Raw genomic sequence first — 21,005 nt, 5'->3', positions numbered from 1 at the left:
ATATGCAGAGTTCATCATGCAAAAGGCTGGACTGGATGAATCCTAAGTCAGAATTAAGATTGCTGGAAGAAATATCAACAACCTCAGATATGCTGATGACACCACCTTGATGGCAGAAAGCGAGGAGGAATTAAAGAACCTTTTAATGAGGGTGAAAGAGGAGAGCGCAAAATATGGTCTGAAGCTCAACATCAAAAAAACTAAAATCATGGCCACTGGTCCCATCACCTCCTGGCAAATAGAAGGGGAAGAAATGGAGGCAGTGAGAGATTTTACATTATTGGGTTCCATGATCACTGCAGATGGTGACAGCAGTCACAAAATTAGAAGACACCTGCTTCTTGGGAGAAAAGCAATGACAAACCTAGACAGCATCTTAAAAAGCAGAGACATCACCTTGCCAACAAAGGTCCGTATAGTTAAAGCTATGGTTTTCCCAGTAGTAATGTATGGAAGTGAGAGCTGGACCATAAAGAAGGCTGATCACCAAAGAATTGATGCTTTTGAATTATGGTGCTGGAGGAGACTCTTGAGAGTCCGATGGACTGCAAGAAGAGCAAATCTATCCATTCTGAAGGAAATCAGCCTTGAGTGCTCACTGGAAGGAGAAATCCTGAAGTTGGGGCTCCAGTACTTTGGCCACCTCATGAGAAGACTCCCTAGAAAAGACCCTGATGTTGGGAAAGATGGAGGGCACAAGGAGAAGGGGACGACAGAGGATGAGACGGTTGGACAGTGTTCTTGAAGCTACCAGCATGAGTCTGACCAAGCTGTGGGAGGCAGTGGAAGACAGGAGTGCCTGGCGTGCTCTGGTCCATGGGGTCACAAAGAGTCGGACACGACTAAATGACTAAACAACAACAACAATGATGTCTTTAATTGTGCTTATTTGCTTTACCCGTTTAATTCACTGGTTTCTATGCACTTTCATTTACAAAAAAGTAAAGCAAATACAGTGGTACCTCGGGTTCTCGAACATCATCCATTCTGGAAGACTGTTCAACTTCTGAAACATTCAAAAACCGAGGCACAAAGGGCTGGTTGCAAGTTCAATTGGAAAAATTGAAAAACACGCATTGGAAGCCGTTCGACTTCCAAGGCGCGTTTGAAAACGGAAGCAATTACTTCTGGGTTTTCAGCGTTCGAAAACCGAAACATCCAGCTTCCGAGACGCTCGAAAACCAAGGTACCACTGTACCAACAGTCAAGTGCAATACATGAATCCTCTCCTTCATACACACCCACCCATCATAATGCTAGTTTATCACTATATACAGGCATGCCTTGGATAGTTTGGTTACAGGCCATCACAAAAAAAGTAACGCAGTAAAGCAAGTTACACTTTTTTGTTTGTTTCCCAGAGCATATAAAGGTTACATTGACACTATACTGTAGTCTATTAAGTGGCAGGGTTGTAAGGGGGGGGAAACCCAGTCCCAACCCTAGCCAGCTCTACTCCCCACACCATCAGAAGATAGGTGGTAGTGCCAGGGGGCTTCCTTCCCCAGGAAACAGCTAAGCTGCTTGCTGCAATATCTGCATGCACGCTACCTGCCTGCAATGTATATTTTTCATTATAGCGGAACTATTCCAGTTAACACATGCAAATGCTCATCCAGTTGACATCAGGTTGACATTCAACTGCTGATTGAGAGCAATATGGAATTTCTTCTTTCTGTATCAGATTTTCTTCTTCACCCCATTCATTTTTGCATTCATTAAAATATTTAGTACTTTTGCTTCACCACACGACTTATGCCATAAAAATGAATAATTCAATACAATATAAATGAATGCTCAAATCAGCTTTGAACATAAAAAACAAATTTTAAAGCAGCTTAAAAAAATAAGCTATCAGAATTAATTTGTATGAAATGAGAGAATCATAGCAAAAAAAGAGAAAGAATACAGCTATGCTACAAGACCTGGGTAACATTAGGAGATATTGGAGGTGTTTTGTTTTTTTAAAGGAAAGAAGGCTGAGGGCAATAGATATCTTGTGATGATAGTTAGAGGTCTTTACTGTTTTTGCAGCTTAATCACATTTTCCACTTGAATGTTTGGTGTGTCACAGAGACAGAGTTATTTTATCAGACAGTAACCATTTCCAAAAAATTACTTGTACTTTGTCAAAGGCTGATGTATTCTGCTTAAAGGTTTGCCAGTGTTTATTACCATGCTCTGTTAAACCCATAGGGCTTTTTATTCACAAGATATGAAGCCGTGACTCTGTTCTTATAATCTTTGAGGACACAAAATCGCTTTAGAAAGGATGTGAATATTTCCTTTTTACAAAGCTATTACCGGCTGTGGGGGGAAATACACTCTGCAACCCAATCTCCATTGTTTTCTTCAAACTAGAAAAACTGAACAACACAGTCTTACAGAAAGCATGCCTGAAAAGCATGCAACAGACTAAGGGACATGGCACTAACTAAACTGGATTGCCATTACAGAAGGCATGGGGAGTGATGGCACAGACACACACACTGTGCAAAGGCAGCATGAGGTTTGCTGAAGAGAGTTGCATACTGTATATGTTACGGGCAGCAATTTTGAATTCCACAACCATCTTGCCCAGTATACTGGAGCAATGGTAATTCTGCACTACTGTTTTGTGCATTTCTAAGGATATAGCATTGTTTTATTAGCTAACATGGGGTATTTGGGGGTAGTACCTCTGGTGGGGAACACGTCATGCTCCTCCTGGGGTAGTTTGCCCACCTTTGGTCCCCACGCTGCACGCAGCTCTCACCTGTGGCTCCTAGAAGCTGTCAGCATGCAACAGCAGCCACACCCCAGAAAAGGATTCGACTGGCTGGCTAAACCAGATAAAGGTAGCTGGTGGATCTCAAACGCTCAATGAGTTTGGGACTTCCCCTGCATGCGAAGACAGGCTCTGGTGGACTGAGCGGGTGAGACCCTATAGTTGAGTCATGTATATGATGTGTTGTGATTTTGCTGTTTAATAAAATTTAAAATTTTTTTTTTTTTTTAAAAAAAAAAAAACAGGCTCTGGTAGATTGAGCGGGTGAGACCCTATAGTAGGACCAATGGTCAAGAAGGCATTTTCTGCATGTGCTGTAGAGGGAAGTGAAGGACAGATGGGGCCCATCAACCTAGGAAGGGAGCCTATCTACAGTGTTAGAAACTGATATATGAAAGCTAGGAGCTATATGGCACCTTAAACCTAGGTTACGGGCACAACAACGGAATGCCTATTTTTATAACAAAACAAAGCTGAAAATGAATGAACTGCAGCTAAAGTATTGTGTTCATTTTTCACATGGTCTAGTTCTTCCCCTGCCCACCCCCTAATATTCTTAAGAGGGTCTCTTCCCAAGTCTTCAGAGAGTAGCTGGAAGCGGGGGAGGCAGAAAAAGGTCCTCCTTTCCTTTCACTCTGCAGTTTTAATCTGAAATCTTAAGCGCAATACTGCGCACAGAGCTCATAACTGCTCACACAAATGAAATTCCCTGTCGGAAAATGCACCTAGAACAATGGGAGTTTCGAACACTGCCTATCCAGGAGAAGGAAAACTCCGGTCCTAAACTTCTGCTGCCTTGTGGGGTATCTTCAGGAGGAGAAAAGACTAAGGAGAAAACACTACACAAATCCAGAATGGAGTCCCTAAGACAATAGGATGGCACCTTGCACACTTCTTTCCAGGAACTCCTGCAGCCAAGCTGGTGCCAAATGTATTGCTCTACGTCAGTGAGGCTGAGAGGGGAGTCTTGTCATCTGGGCAGCCCAGGACCTCCATACACACTGCTCAGGTGTGCATCCTGGGAAAATCGCTTAGGTGCTGCTAATATGCAGCCATTAGACTTCACCCTCAGAGACGTGCTCCCTTGTCTCTTGAGACAGACGGATGCCAAGAACATTAACTAATATTGTCAAAGCGCATATAAAATGGGCAGAACAGTAATTATTCAACTAGAGCTGTAATAACTGTTCACATGAACAAGAACACGGCCACCTGTATGGCATGCCAATCATTTGGAAAGAAATTCTGAGTGTCTGATTCCATGTTTACCCAAGCTCAGCTAGCCTGTGGTTCCTTTCAGTACACTTATTAAATGTATAAGCTACCTTTCTATTTAAAGCATCATTTCGCAAGACATCAAGTCACAGAACATTAGATGAAAAAATAAAACACTCGGCAGCGAAATTCTGTGATAGCAGAAGAGGCGCAGCCAATTGGGGCCTCTTCATTTGGGGCCAACACAATGCAGCTACAGTTAAGGGGCCTAGAAGCTGCACTCCCTATCACCAGCAATCCCTCTACTCTTGAGCATGAGTCCCTTGCAGCCTTTCTAAGGTTTGTGGATGATAGTGCTAATCAGAGTTCACTCTTCACAAGTGGAAATTGCAGCCTAAAGCAGATTAAAATCCTGATTTAAGAAGACAAGATCTGCAGTGCCAACTCAGAATCATATTGATCCTTAATCTGTGGAGCTGGTGGCAATATGTTAGAAGGTTGTGCTGGGATCTTCCATCAGTGGAGGGCTCTCATATGGATACAACTCAGTGGTCACAATGTAAAATGACGAATTGTGGTGGTAACTGGTACATGTACTACACACACAGAGGGAAAGATGACAGTAAATGAGTGTCTGAGATGATTTTATTCTTACACCTCTCTGGAGAGGGGTGGAAAGAGAGACTCTTCCCAATAACATATTAATTAATGGAGACACTCTAGGGATATAATTTATCAGGAAACTAGGCTTTTGTTTAACAGGAAAGGAGAACTGAAATAATTACTTCAGCTTTTCTAGAGTTGATAAAGAAAAGCTGATTGTTTAAGTACCAAATGTCAGAACTGTCCAGCTGATCAGTACTATCAGCAAAGAAATTATGAATATGGCATATCAGGAATTCATAAAATTCAAATACAGGTATTTACTATTTTAAAAAGTACCATTTGCTTCTTAATTGCTATGTCTTATTTCATTTTCCCCATTAATCTGCTACTTTTTCAGAAATAGGTTCCTGATCAACACAGTCAAACTCCAGGGATTTGAAAATAAGCATACAGTGGTACCTCTTGTTATGTACTTATATCCGTTCCGGAGGTCCACTCGTAACAGGAAAACCACTTGTAACATGAGGCACACTTTCTCTAATGGCGCCTCCCGCTGCTGCTGTGCTGCCAGAGCGCGACTTCACTCACATCTCGGGGCAAAGGTCGCAACAAGGGGGCATCTACTTCTGGGGTTAGCGGAGCACGTAACCCGCAGCATTCATAAGGGGGCCAGTACGTTACATGAGCTACCACTGTACTGTTTTACTTATCATGTGTGCCCTCTTCCAATCAAAATTGCTGACACTTAAAACAGGTAACACAAGTAAACTTACCTTCCTTTCCTTTAAACCTTTCCTGATCATATCTGTTATAGGCCGCTGGAATTGGCTGCTTGTTGCGCAAAGTGGGGTCCTGAAAACAAAAATGTAAAGTATGAGTTTTGTAGCATGCAAATGTAAGTCATTAAAAAATTACACTTATAATATTATTACAATATGTGAAATGATGATGCAGAATTTACTTTGGGTTATATCCAATGGATTTGCTTAATGCAATCAATACACTTGCTTTTCACCACTTCCTCCTAGCTTGCAGGCTCCTGCACCCTTTGAAAAGCTGTTTTTGCATGTCAAGAAATCCTATTAAATATCAAGCAGAGGGTTGCAGCAAATTGGGGAGTTGGGGGGAAACGGAACATATTAGATGTTCACTAGCACAAAGCTGTATTTGGATCCAACTCATACTATTTTAACATATTCAAGGTACTTCGTATTAAACCTGATTTACTATTTAAGCTTATCCATTGACTTCTAAAACTAGTGGAAACTAAACTTCTAAACTTAGCATAATATCATATTGTAATAAGTGAGGCTCAATATAAAGAGTTAGCAAAGCAATGTAGGAGCTTGTTTTCCAGTTGTCTGATCCCAGTGCCATTGTTGCTTTCTCAAACCAAAACCAAAAAAATCCCAAACGCCATTATTGAATTGATCCACTTGGTTAATATTTAGAAATGTTATTGGCATAGCAGGGGTCAGTAGTTCGCAAACAAATTGAACAACTTATGAATTAAGCCTAAGAGAAATAATGGAATATATATACTAAGAACATTAAGAATAATCTTTATGTAGCTTTATTGATCTTTCGACCCTTAATAATCAAAACTGACTGCCAACCAATTGCCTTTTCTAACCAAAATTGCTGACACTGAGAACAGGTATACAGGTTCCCACCAAGTCAGAGGTGTTTATTGCTAAGTAAATGCCATTTGCGAACTGAGATGCACAGATAAGTAACAAAACATGGAGGAGTGGAAGCTTTTCCTAAGTGTAATTGAAATGCTGTCAACCTAATGGGGCAGCAAATTCCAATTCATCCATCTTTTGCATAGGCCATTTACTAACACGGTTTCAATCATTCGGTACAGCGTACGTGAAACAAAGTCCCATCCATTTCAATGCTCAAGTGGCCATCGCAGTTCTGGACGTCATCTTATCATTACATGCAAGTTAAGGCGAGAATGGAAAGAGTGCACAGGACTTTGGTACAACTAGAAATATGAATTTTGGGAAGTGGGAATTTGAACCAACTCAACCACCAGGTATTGTGCCTTATCATCATTACTTTGTAACACCAGGCTGTCATTGGTTTTAAGTCCTGGTCACCTTGCTGATTCTAGATAACCAAGCTCTATGCTAACTAAGTGACACGGAAAAGACAGAAAGGCATGGAAACAGCAGGGGGATAGAAGAAGAGCTGAGATATGCCAACGAATGTCTGCAGCAGACATGGCAAAACCTGAATGCCATCCAGAAAGAGTGGTAATTAAAGTACCCTCTGCAACAGAGCCACTATTAATAAAACTAAACAGTATAATAGTATTTTAGTGAGCCTTTTTAGTAGAATCTACACCAATTTGGAATTTGGGGAAGTATACAATAAAGGAGGTCTGTTGGTGCAGGAACATTTGGTTGCACAATGTAATTTCTCCTCCCTCTCTTCTCCCAATCTACACACTAAACCTGTTCTGGGGGTTATTCCAGGCTTCTGGAGCAGATTTGGGGTGGGTATAGGGCTTGCAGGGAGAGCAACTTCCGCTGCACAAACTGAAATCCTTGCACCAACAGAACTATTTTGTTGGATGCTGCCCTTGTTTTTGAACAAATCTGTTTTATTTCACACAAGTATACTGATTCAAACGCTTCCTATGTTTATTCTGGATTATTTTTTTTAATGTTGCTGCAGTCAAACCTTGATTGTTGAACATAATCCTTTCTGGAAGCCCATTTGGCTTCTGAAACGTTCAACAACCGAGGCGCAGCTTCCAACTGGTTACAAGAGCTTCGGGTGTTTGGGTTCCGAAAAAACGTTCGGAAACCGGAACACTTACCTCTGGGTTTTTGGCGTTCGGGAGCTGAAACATACGATAACGGAGGCATTTGGGAACCAAGGTTTGACTGTACTTGGAATTTTAAGGAAAGTACAAGTGCCAACATTGCCAAAGTCCTTTTAAAATCTTCACATAAACCTCACTTCTGTAATATGGAAATTCAAACTACTGCCATGACAAAATACATGGGAAGCGATATTAAACGATATCTGTTTTGCAATTAAATGCTCAGTACCTGAATCCGGTTGCTTTTTAATTAAATCCAAATCCCTTACTGAGGAATAAGTCTTACCACTGGTGCAGTATTTGGTGCTGGTCTTTGTTCAGGTGCACGTCCTTCTTCTCTTGCTTTGACGGACTGAAGAATTGCAAAAATGTTCTTGGCGAAGTTCTAGAACAAAAGAGATTGAGCGTTATACTGTTTATCTGTTAACCAGTGTCTTCTGAAGCAGTGCAGAACAGAAAAGTGTCGCATATAAATTTACATCTATACATTGTACTACAAAGTATAGCTAGAAGCCACAATTTTGAGAAATGCAACTGACAAAACCACTGAACATTTTCTGCCACTCATCTGTCTCTTACCATTTGCACATTTTCAGACAGTGATAATAAGGAGCATGTAAAACAGCTTTTAATCAATTTGCACATACATATGAGTTGTAATATATTTCCAGTTTCTGTCTCTCTGCACAAATGTATTAAAGGAAGAGAGACTTTAATGCTTAGAAAATACAAAGTAGCTAGTGACAAATACCCTCCTCTTAACACTTGATGACAGTTTCCTTTTTTCAGGTTGGTACAAGTGCAGGAAAAGGCAGGTGCAAAGTTCAGTTAGTGACCTCTGTATGTATATGACCCTTGCAACCCTGAGCTTATTTCGGAGGAAACACAGGATATAAATTTATTTGATCAAATGTGTGTCTACATGAGCATTAGCACATACGCTCTAATTATTTACAATAATCTTTCTCTCCATGAAATGAGAAGGTTTTATGAACTCCACCTGATGCTCCAACTCTATGTTCCTATATGTTACAACATAAAAAAATAATGAAACCAGACTGTAATTATCTATAAAATATCAGTAGATACCTATTCGTTAAAAAGAGTAATACAAATTGTGAAGGACTGTCTAAACAGTACAGTTTTCCAAAGACGTCAGAAAGAAGGCAAAAGTGGTTCCTGTTGAACTTCTACTGGTAGAGAGTTCCATAGGGCAGGGATTCCCACACTACATTACTTGTAATACTCTAGTATATCCAGGGGCGCTGTGGTCTAAACTACTGAGGCTCTTGAGCTTGCTGATTGGCGGTTCGAATCCGTGCAATGGGGTGAGCTCCCGTTGCTCTGCCCCAGCTTCTGCCAACCTCGCAGTTTGAAAGTATACCAGTGCAAGCAGATAAATAGGTACCACTGTGGCGGGAAGGTAAACAGCATTTCCGTAAACTCTGGCACTCGTCCCGGTCCTCTGTGCACCAGTAGCAGTTTAGTCATGCTGGCCACGTGACCTGGAAAGCTGTCTGTGGACAAACACTGGCTTCCTCGGCCTGAAAGCGAGATGAGTGCCGCACCCCATAGTCGCCTTTGACTGGACTTAACTGTCCAGGGGTCTTTACCTTACCTATCCATTGATCAATGTTTTACTACGGACCATATTATACGAATGTATCCTAGAACATTAAGAAAAATCTTTATGTGGCTTTTATTGATCTTTCTGCGGCATTTGACTCTATTAATCGAAACAGACGGGAGAAATTTCAAATTGCCAACATCAAATGCAGACTTCTGCTATTGATCCACAAAGTATATGGCTACACAGAAATGAGGGTCAGAGTAGGTTTAAAGGGTGGTATGGTAGGTGATTTTAAAACGTCACAAGGAGTAAAGTGAGATTGCATTCTGGCTCCCACTCTTTTTAACTTTTATATTAATGATTTGGTGCCATATTTAGCCAATGCAAACTTCCCCTCTCTATTAATTAGGAACAGAAAGATCTCAATCTTGATGTATACAGATTATTTAGTACTCCTCTCTCTTTCCTCAAAAATCTCTTGTAGGTGTTTAGCACATACTGTAAACAGGAAAGCCTAGCTACAAATTACTCTTATGACCAACTTTATGATTTTTGGCACACAGACCTACATATAATGGTGCTTGGATCAGCAGGCCATACAACAAACTCACTTATTTAGATACATGGGTGCACTCTTTAATGAAATCCTCTCGTGGATGTGTCATATGGAGACAGTAAAACTCAAAGCACAGAAAACCACAGGGGCACTGATGAAGTCCTATTACCAAAAGGAAGGTCAGCTGACTGAACCATCCCTAAAGATATTTGGTAGCAAAGGGCTTACTCAAATGCTATACAGCTCTGAAATCTGGGGCTCTGATTCAAACTCCATTAAAGATTTGAAAACTGGACAGGATATTTTTTTTTCTGGAAGCTTTACTCTCCACCACCAGAATATCAACAGCTCTTTCTCGTACAGAGTCCAGGTGGCCAACAATTAAGGGAAGAGTGTCCACCAAAAACAGTTTTCTCGAAGCGACTGGCATGAGTTTGGCCAAACTGCGGGAGACAGTGGAGGATAGGGGTGCCTGGCGTGCTCTGGTCCATGGGGTCACAAAGAGTCGGACACGACTGAACAACAACAAGTCCACCAAAAGGGATATATCTTAAAAAAGAAAAAACATTGTCCAGTAGCACCTTAGAGACCAACTAAGTTTGTTCTTGGTATAAGCTTTCATGTGCATGCACACTTATTTAGATACTTCAGAAGTGTCATGCGCACGAAAGCTTATACCAAGAACAAACTTAGTTGGTCTCTAAGGTGCTACTGGACACACTACCTACCTAAATCATGAAAAGGGAGTTTCCACTGTTAAGACTAGAATATATTTAAGAAATTTTAAAATTTAAATGTTCTGTAACTAAACTATATCCTGACCATCTGGCAGCATAACAGGAGGGTAGATAATATAGTAAGGCAACACTTACAGCCAAATGACTGGTGCCCTTACATTGTACAGAAAACACTACAACACTTGCACATAAACCAGAATGGAGGGCACTAATATTAGTAATCTGGTAATCTAGTTGTAAATTACTTAGGTACGTTGATTTCAATGGGTCTACTCCAAATATGACTATGGATATGGATATTGCTTTAAAGCATAAAAAGCTAGGTACACTAGACAAATGACAACTCGGGGTGTGCACAAATGTATAAGTAGCAAGAAAAGCATGATATAGGCCTTTCAAACCAAGAAAATTACTATGTTAACCCTATTAAAGGAGCTCAGCGTGAGGCAGCATAAGTAACCATTAGGCTGTTTAAAAGCAGCATATAATGCTAATATCAGTCATATTTAAAAGGGCACATATTTAACAAATTCACATCAACCCTCAAGATGTACTTCATTTTGAATGGCATATGTACACAACAGATGTCCTCCATTACCGATAATTCTAAGTAATAATGAATGTATTCAGTAGCAGAGCTCCCTGCAAAACATAATGCAAAATGGTTTCCTCTCCTATTAAGTATGGAAACATTAAAGCATCAAAAACAGACACAAGCTGCAAAGTTCTAAGTGTGCTACGTACTTAGGAACGTGCCTGTCTTGCACGTTATGTGTGTTGTAAACTACATGAGAGTAACCCAGGACCCCTTGCAGTTCCATTAAAAAAAAAACTGACCATCTATTCAAGTCTGGCAGCATAGTCATCTTCAGAAGCGGCTGAAATTAATAATATAGGAATGAACGGCCAGTTCAAGCCTATACCCCAATTAAAAGACTCTAAATGAACTCTATTTCTTTATAGAAGGTACAGTGCAGATATAATGCTAGCTCCCTTGCTTACTGCAGTTAGCAAACAAAGAGCCAGCCTTTGGGAATACACACTCAGATTCCTCCCTGAAGAAGCTTTGCTCTTCTTCTTCAATCATGTTAAGCAACTTTTGTCACCAACATTAACTGCAGTGGAGCGAATGAGATGGGAAAGAGAGAGAAATGGGGAAAAGGTGTAGTTTTCAGCCCCCCCCCCCCTTTTGAAAATTTCCTTTTTTTTTTTTTTTTTTTGCAAACTTCTTTTTATTTTCATCCAAAAAAGCAAACAAAAAGAAACACTCACAAATCCTCATACAAGCAATTGCAGTAATACATAAACTCCGCCGAGTTTTTGGACTTCCTTCCTTCCTTACTTTGGTTTCTAAATTTACATCATTCCTTCGCTTTACCTTCTTTTATACTTATTTCAATTACACTTCATAAACATTTTTCTTTCCAGGTTTGTTCTGTTACAAGATTACTGTCACAACCTGTAAGTGATTTCAGATTTCTATTCTTTCATATAGTTTTATAAATTACTCCACTCCAATTGAAACCTTTGATCTCTTTGTTCTCTAATTTTTCCTGTTAATTTCGCAATTCTGCATATTCTAATAATTTCTTTTCCAATCATCTATCGTTGGTACTTCTTTTACTTTCCAATTTTGCGCCAGCAATATTCTTGCCGCTGTGGTGGCATATAGAAAGAGTTTTTGGTCTTCTTTTTTAATCTCCTCCCCTACTAGGCCAATCAGGAAGGCTTCTGGTTTTTGACGAATGTGTATCGAAATATTTTTTTAATTCATTATACTGCTTCCCAAAAGGTTTTCACTTTTTCACATGTCCACCACATATGATAGAACTCTCCATCTTTGATCTCACATTTCCAGCATTTTTTTGTCATATTTCTAAACATTTCGCTAGTTTTACTGCGTTAAGTACCAGCGATACATCTTTTCATGATGTTTTCTTTCAATATTATACAGGCTGTGATTTCATATGTTCCTTCCAAAGTTTGTCCCACATTTCAAATTGTATATTAGGACCCACATCCATAGCCCATTTCACCATTCCCTCCTTCACTTCTTCATCTTTTGTATACCAATCTAGAAGATAATTATACATCTTTGAAAGTAATTTCTCTTTTCCCTCTAGTATTTCTGTCTGGAACTTTGATTTTTTATTATCGAAATTACATTTTCTTTTATCTTCATTAAATAGATTAAATATCTGATGATACTGGATCCATCCTGTCAAATTATCCGCCACCTGGTCATATGGTTTAATTCCCCATCCTTTTTCTGTTTCGATCAATAAATCCTCGTACGTTATCCAGTTTTCCTCTTCTGTATATATTTTTTTAATTGTCAGTATCTCTGTGGGTGACAACCATCTCGGTGTTCTTCTTTCTACCAAGTCCTTATACCTCTGCCACACCTCATAAAGTGGTTTTCTAAATACATGTGTCCAAAATTCTTTGTGTACTCTTACTTTGTCTGCCAGAGGTAGGCATGCCATCCATACCTGTTGTTAAAACCCTCAAGGTCTAACAACTCCTTATCTTTCAATATCATCCATTCTTTTAACCAAATCATGCATGATGATTCATAGTAAATTTTGAGATCCGGCAATCCAAATCCTCCTCTCTCTTTTTTATCTATCAGTAATTTGTGTTAATTCTTGGGGCGTTTGCCCTGCCAAATGAATTTTGACAAATTTCTCTGCCAATCCTTCAGCTGACTTATACCCTTGATTACCGGTATCGTTTGAAAAAGAAATAGGAGTCTTGGTAGGACCATCATTGTTGACACTCGCTATTCTACCCCACATCGATAGACTTAATTTGTTCCAGATTTCTAAATCCCTTTTAATCTCCTTCCACATTGGTTCGTAATTATCGCTAAATAGATTTATGTTTTTTGGAGTAAGCCATATTCCTAGATATTTTACCTTTTAACAATCATAATGCCATATTTTTCTTGTAATTCTTCCATTTCCTTCTTTTCTAAATTTTTAACCAGTATCTTTGTTTTCCCTTTATTTAGCTTAAACCCTGCCAACTTTCCGAACTCCTCTATCACTTCCAGCGCTTTCCCCAACTTTGCATAGGTTCCTCCAGCGTCATGACCATATCGTCCTGCAAATGCCTTCACTTTGAATTCTCTTTGCCAAGCTTAATTCCTTTAATATTTTCCATATCTCTTATTCTTTTTTATTAAAATTTCTAAGACCATAATGAATAAAAGCGGGGATATCGGACACACCCCTGTCTTGTACCTTTTGTTATTCCGAATTTATCTTTCAATGAGCCGTTAATAACTAATTTTGCCGTTTGTTCTTTATAAATCGCCGATATCCCATTCATAAATTCCCTTCCCACCTCCATCTTTCTAAAATCTTTGTCATAAATTGCCATGATACATTGTCAAATGCCTTTTCGGCATCAATAAAGATTAAGGCTGCTTTCTTATCTATTTTTAAATCCAAATATTCAATTAAATCAACGATTATTCTTGTATTGTTTTTCATTTGACGCCCGGGGAGGAACCCCATTTGATCTTATGTATTATTGTGTTTAAAACTTTTTTCAGCCTTCCTGCCATATGTCAGTGAATAATTTATAATCTAAATTCAATAGGGAAATCGGCCGGTAATTTTTCACGTTCAGTAAATCTGTGCCTTGTTTTGGGATTAACGTTACGAATGCCTCTTTCCACGAGTCCGGAATCTTTCCACTGATTAAGATCTTATTCATTACTTCCAACAATCTCGGTATTAATTGCGGTGCCAGATCTTTATAATATTTAGCCGAAAGGCCGTCGGGACCTGGTGCTTTCCCCCCTTTTAGTTTTGTATTGCACAGTTCAATTCTTCCTCTGTTATTGGAGCATTTAATTGTTTTTGATCTTCTTCTGAGATTTTCCTTGGTTTGTTCTCCTCTAGATACAATCCATTTCCTCTTCCTCCTCTTGTTCTCTCTGGTACAAATTCTATAGAACTCCTGAAAAACATTTTTTAATATCTCCTTTGGATTCTCTATCACCACTTCTTCTTTTTTAATTTATTTATTATATTTTGTTCTTGTCTTCTTTTAGCTGCCATGCCTAATATTTTCCTGATTTGTTTGCATATTCAAAATTTTTTGTCGCAGCCATTTTAACTTCATTCAATCTCGTAGTTAATCAAAATATCAAAATTGGTTTTTTAGATCTTTGATACTCTGTTTCAATTCCTTATCTTGTGGTTTTCACAATTAATTGCCTTTCTTTGACTTCTAACTCTTTCAGAATTTCCTTCCTTCTTCTTTTCTCTGTCCTTTCTTTTTCCATATCTTGTGCAATCATAAAGCCCCTTATCACGGCCTTGCTGGCATCCCAAACTATGTTCAAATCAGTACCTTTGTTTGCATTACTTCAAAATAATCATTTAATCACCTGCTTTGCTTTCTCTACGACTTTTTTCAATCATTAATAAACTCTCGTTCATTCTCCATCTACCTTTGGCACCTTCTCCCCTAACTCCATATAAATGGCATTATGATCTGATACAGTTTCTCGGGTGGATCTCTATTTTCTGAACTTTTGGCATCACTCCCTTCGTGACCCAATGTAGTCTATTCTTCCTGAGCTTTGGTTGGGTTGTGAAGAAGGTGTATATTGTTTTTGTTGTTGGGTTTTTTACTCTCCAAATGTCCTATCAGGCTTAGATTATTTGTTAACGTAAAGAAGGTCTTTGGTAATTTGCCCTCTGAACCCGAACTTCTTGATGTTCTATCCATCATTGGGGTCACTACCCCATTAAATCTCCCATTAGGATTGTTTTTGGATCAGCGTATTCCAACATTATTTCTTCCAGTTTTTTGTAGAATTTGGCTTTTCTATTATTTGGGGCATATACTCCTACTAGCTGTATTGTTTCGCCCTGCCATATTATTTGCACAATTATCACTCTCCCTTCTTCATCTTTATAGATTAGTTTGGGTTCCAACCTTTGTTTACATAAAAAACTACCCCTCGTTTCTTCTTTTGTCAGCTGTTACAAAATCCAAGCCCAATTTTTATTTATCAGAATTCTTTATGTTTTTTGGAAATGTGAGTCCTCTTGTAAACATATGACATCCAACTTTGTTTATACAAAACATGTTCAACTTTATTTCTTTACATTTATTGTTTAAACCATTTATATTCCATGACTGAAGCTTTAAAATCATGTCTCCTTTCTGGTTCTCTTGTCCTATAAATCTTTTTATCTAGACTTCTTAAGTGTTGTTATTTTCTGGGTCTTCCTTCTCCTGTTTTTCTTCCTCTTCTCCCTCTACACTTTCTTGGTCACTTCCTTCTCCTTCTTCCTCCTCTTCCTTCTCCTCTTCCTCTACTCCTCCTATTGCACCTTCCTCCGTCACACCTTCTACTGCTTCTCTCGCCTTCTTTCCCTTCTTGTCCTCTTCCAACCCCAATTCTTTCGGGTATCTTCTGGTGAATTTCTTTAATTCTTGTAGGCTCTTAATCTTAAATCTCTTGTTCTTGAAGTAAAAGGTAAGTCCTTCAGGAAATTCCCATCGGAAACTTATCCCTTTTTTCCTCAGAATTCCTGCCAGGGTTAAGTACGGCTCTCTCTTCTTCAAAATCTTGTGGGAATTTCTTTATATATGATAATTTCCCTTCCTCCTATTATTAATTTCTGTGTATAACTTAACTTCAGGATTTCGTTCTTAAGATCCATCGAATTAAGCATTACCAGGCAATCACCTGGTAATTTTTGAAAATTTCCAGTGTTTTCTTTTAAAATGAGCAAAATGCTTTTTAACTCAAGGGTTTAAAGAATTATTTTAAGTTGTGCTTTGCCCATAGCTGTCAACCTTCCCTTTGTTTGCGGGAAATTCCCCCATCGGTACTATACTATAGACCATAGTACTGTACTGATTGCCGAAGAATTGATGCTTTTGAATTATGGTGCTGGAGGAGACTCTTGAGAGTCCCATGGACTGCAAGAAGATCAAACCTATCCATTCTTAAAGAAATCAGCCCTGGGTGCTCACTAGAAGGACAGATCTTGAAGTTAGCTCCAGTACTTTGGCCACCTCATGAGAAGAGAAGACTCCCTAGATAAAGACCCTGATGTTGGGAAAGATGGAGGGCACAAGGAGAAGGGGACGACAGAGGATGAGATGGTTGGACAGTGTTCTCGAAGCTACTAACATGAGTTTGGCCAAACTGTGAGAGGCAGTGAAGGATAGTTGTGCCTGGCGTGCTCCTGGTCCATGGGGTCCACGAAGAGTCGGACACGACTGAATGACAAAAACTGTACTGATAGGGAAGGCTGACAGCTATGGCTTTGCCCACTCAAGTGATTCCAATACCTACTTAAGACAACCTACTGTATTAGGAAATTTTTATTTCTGTACTGTATACATGTTCAACTCAAAACAAATTGTTCTACTAGAGACAGAAATTAGTTCAACAGAACTGGGAGCATGTGCTCGTCCGTATGTAACTCTAAACAATAGTTTAGCGTGATTTGGATAAACTTGAGCAAACTTGAGCACAGCGTCCAGCTCCTCCTCCACTCCTCCCATATGGCCAGGAGAATGACTCCTGACCAGTTTATTTTCCAAATAATCTGTTTAACAATGCTGTAAAACAAAGTCTGATGAGTTGCTAAACAAGTTCTCTTACCATGAACTGCTTTAAGCTATATCCTAGTTTATTGTTCCACCCACTTTCCCACAAACCTGCAATTTCCAATACTTCTGGCCTTACAGTCAGATGGCATCTTCAGCAACAACTATAACTGTGCAGGAGAGGGAAGATCTTTGGCTGAAGTCCTCAGAATACATAAGTGGCTGGAAATAAGGAGGCCCAAGCTTTGCGTGGTTTGAGAAGTTCTTGGCAGGCTGACATGTGCTCCATTGCCTGTAGGCTGAGAAGCTCCTATTTGCATTTCTTCAGCTGAATACACTATTGTAGTAGCATCACACACACACACACACAACAAATGTCCATCTGTTATGCCTGGGCACATTTACGTGCAACAAATAAGCATCTGCTCCAGACAATTAGACCTAGAATGAAGTGATGCTCAGTAAGTACACACATACGGGGCAACAGATGGTGGCAGCGTAGCAACTTACACGAAATAGTTTAGTACACTGACTTCCAACTGTGTGCAAGGGGCACACTTGTGTGTTGCAAGAGGCTGAAGTGTGCTTTCAACAGCTAGGCCACCAAACCTGGACACTTTGGGCACCCTATGCCACTTGAAGTGGGGAGGCCAAGAGTAAGAGCTGCAATTTGTTACTCCCATCCAGGACGCAAGTGGCGCTGCGGTCCAAACCACTGGGCCTCTTGGGCTTGCTGACTTCAAGGTCGGTGGTTCGAATCCCTGTGACGGAGTGAGCTCCCATTGCTCTGTCCCAGCTCCTGCCAACCTAGCAGTTCGAAAGCACACCAGTTCAAGTAGATAAATAGGTACTGCTGTAGCAGGAAGGTAAACGGCATTTCTGGGCACTCTGGTTTCCATCACAGTGTTCCATTGTGCCAGAAGCAGTTTAGTCCTGCTGGCCGCATGACATGTCTGTGGACAAATGCTGGCTCCCTCGGCCTGAAAGCGAGGTGAGTGCTGCAGCCCTATAGTCGTCTTTGATTAGATTTAATTTTGCCATACAAATCCCCCATTGGGCTTTATCACTTCTGCAATCAAGCCTATGGGCAAAATCATTTGCTAAACCTGCACTGTGCAGTTGAAAAACATATTAATTTTCTAAAGGTCAGAATTAAGTCTTTTTTTAAAAAAAAACACCTGATTTACTGTTCTTTATTATGTTCCATGTATTTTTTAAAAAATGTTTAATGTTTTAATTATTTATTTTCCATATAAACATAAATTACTCCCCTCCCCATATGAATAGCATTTCAGGATTCAGATTATATTTCTTTAAAGTATAACATATTCTACAAACAGGATTAAAAATCTTCAGTTTGTTACATAATATTTGCTCTACTACGATATATAACACCATTTTTTCCCTTTAAAATGTTCAGTCATCAAGGTTTCTGCTTCTAAAATCTCCATAAAGTCATTTCATGTACTCATAAATCTAATCAGGGATGTGCCGCTCAAAATGATGTTGGCCTTCAAATCCCAGCAGTCCCAATCAGCATGGCCAATGGCAAGGAATGATGGGAGTTGTAGTCCAAAATATCTGGGTTGGGCAAAGCCTCACAACCCCTGGCCTAAATAAAGGTTGAGTTATTCATAGCCTGGTGAAAACGATATCTGTTTTGAAATGTAAATATTAAATTGCTTGAGGACCACAAGCTGGTTGGGGGGGGGGGGGAAGCTAGCAGTCAGAATTTGTGAACTCCTGATTATGTTCCTAGGTGAAATAAAGACTATTTAGTGTCATACCAATATGCTTTCATTGCTTAAGCAACTAATTAATGTACTTTATTCAGGAAATATACAGATTGGAAAACTTAATTTATAGCAATGATTTAAACTGACACACACACACACACACACCGCATCTTCAAATTGCTTCGCTCTAAACATGCATGAGACTCCTAACTCAAAATGTCGGACATGTTAACATTATTGAAATTTGTCATTGGAATGGGCTCACAGCAGGAAAAATCATTCTTAGAACTCCAAGTGCACATTGATTCCTTTGGTTCTCAGACTCCATCAGGCGAATAATTTTATCATGTGTGGAACAAGACCACCATCTAGTGCTCATTCAGAAAATTGTCTGTGAGGAGAAGAAAGGGGATTCTTCTTTTGTATTCCTTAGAGCTTTGAGATGCAGACCTACAAAGTGGATTTGAAAAAAAAACTCAGCATCTTAAGAGGCAACCCAGCACCTTCACTATAAGGGCGGCCTTTTGAGAATTCAGAATTCTTGCATTATTAGCTACTACAGAGACTGCTTTGAGAATGAAGTTCTCTTTGAACAAACTAACTCACTGTCAGGCACTGCAGCAAAACAAGGTTAAGCTTACTGACACGAGAAAGAAAACGTCGCAGGTGCGATAGAGCTCATCTGAAATGTTCCAGTTAACAAATGAAAAGAATGAAGTCTAGTATTCAAGGGTAAGAATTTGGATAAAGCTACAGTGATCAAATTCTAAAGGGGACTTCCTTAGAGAGCCATGAATAACGTGTGTATACCCCTACTAATACCTGAAGGCCCAAATATTCAATAATGGAATTAGGAGCAAAGGCTAAAAATAGAAAGAGGAAAAGCAACAATACAAAAAGAAAAGGAGGAAACATAAATACAGTGTTGATCATTTTTTATTTTCCCCTGCAAATATATTTCTTATGTGGGGGGAAGAAGGGAAAGGAGATTGTTAGCAGTGTTGAGACTCCTTAAAAGGTAAAGGTACCCCTGACCGTCAGGTCCAATCGCGGATGACTCTGGGGTTGTGCGCTCATCTTGCTCTATAGGCCAAGGGAACCGGTGTTTGTCCGCAGACAGGTTCCGGATGATGTGGCCAGCATGACTAAGCAGCTTCTGGCGAACCAGAGCAGCGAACGGAAATGCCATTTACCTTCCTGCCGGAGAGGTACCCATTTACCTTCCCACCAGAGTGGTACCTATTTATCTACTTGCACTTGACATGTTTTCGAACTGCTAGGTGGGCAGGAGCTGGGACCGAACAACGGGAGCTCACCCCGTCATGGGGATTCGAACTGCCAACCTTCCAATCAGCAAGCCCTAGGCTCTGTGGTTTAGACCACAGCGCCACCAGCATCCCTTGAGACTCCTTAGGGTAGTGATAAAGTGGGATATCAAATCCAAACTCCTCCTCCTCCTCCTCCTCCTCCTCCTCCTCCTCTTCTTCTTCTTCTTCTTCTTCTTCTTCTTCTTCTTCTTCTTCTTCATACATTAGCAGCTTTATAGCTTCCAAATTCTAAGTAATTTGAGGGTGCAAACACAACTTGCTCAAATATCCCCACTCTGTGCTGGCAGCCTTTGCTTGTCCTGCCAGCTGAACCCAACTTATGGCTTGTCTTTCACTAACTAACTGCTCTGGTCCATGGGGTCACAAAGAGTCGGACACGACTGAACGACAACAACTAAACCATGAGCAGCAACCACTGCCACTCACATTTGAGCAGTGATCACTGGCATGCAGTTCATTCGTGCTTAACATTAACTATGCTTATGGTTGCCCATATCATAATGTAATTCCTCACTTCACTGGCTGTTAGTACCTTTTACCCACAAAAAACCTGTCCTGCTTTGCCCCTTCCCCAAGCCTGCTTATGATACATCCCTGCTATAAGACGCCACCATAATGATTGTCAGAAATAATGTGGATATACTGACACAATCAGCACCCAACACTTCCCAACTTGTAGTCCATCATTATAGCAGTATTTCAATGCACATTCTCATCATTTGATGAGCCTGTCACTAGATGTTACCAAATAAGGGAGACATTGCAGGCAACCTTCCATGTACTGGTACATTTCGTGCAAGGCAATTTCAGCTTACTTTCAAAACCTTTGCCCCAAACATTTAAAACATCTTGTTCTACTAACAGTTTAAGTCAGGAGTGGGCAGACATCAGCTTTATAGAATTTTCTTTTTACTGGAAACGAGAGTCCACAAAGTAGAAAATAGGTAGCCCGGGGCAAAGGAGCACAGAATAATAACTGGGGGAGATGGTGAGGGATCTTCCCCAGGTCAAGCCTGAATTAAGAGGGAGGAGCATCCTTCTGTTGTTATCATTAAAAAGCAGTTAA

General features: G+C 39.9%; 1 protein-coding gene across 1 annotated transcript in view; it reads right to left on the bottom strand.

Moving 5' to 3' along the window:
* CDC73 (cell division cycle 73) overlaps nt 1-21,005 on the bottom strand; it is a 113,428-nt gene that overhangs the window by 70,855 nt on the left and 21,568 nt on the right. Inside the window, exons 8-9 of the mRNA XM_033151398.1 lie at nt 7,711-7,809; nt 5,362-5,440 (exon numbers count right to left, since the gene is read on the bottom strand). Of these exons, the coding sequence (XP_033007289.1) occupies nt 5,362-5,440; nt 7,711-7,809 (178 nt within the window). The remainder of the gene's footprint in view (nt 1-5,361; nt 5,441-7,710; nt 7,810-21,005) is intronic.

Source organism: Lacerta agilis, chromosome 6 (assembly GCF_009819535.1).
Source record: "Lacerta agilis isolate rLacAgi1 chromosome 6, rLacAgi1.pri, whole genome shotgun sequence".
Taxonomy (NCBI): domain Eukaryota; kingdom Metazoa; phylum Chordata; class Lepidosauria; order Squamata; family Lacertidae; genus Lacerta; species Lacerta agilis.
This window is presented reverse-complemented; position numbering and strand designations above follow the sequence as displayed.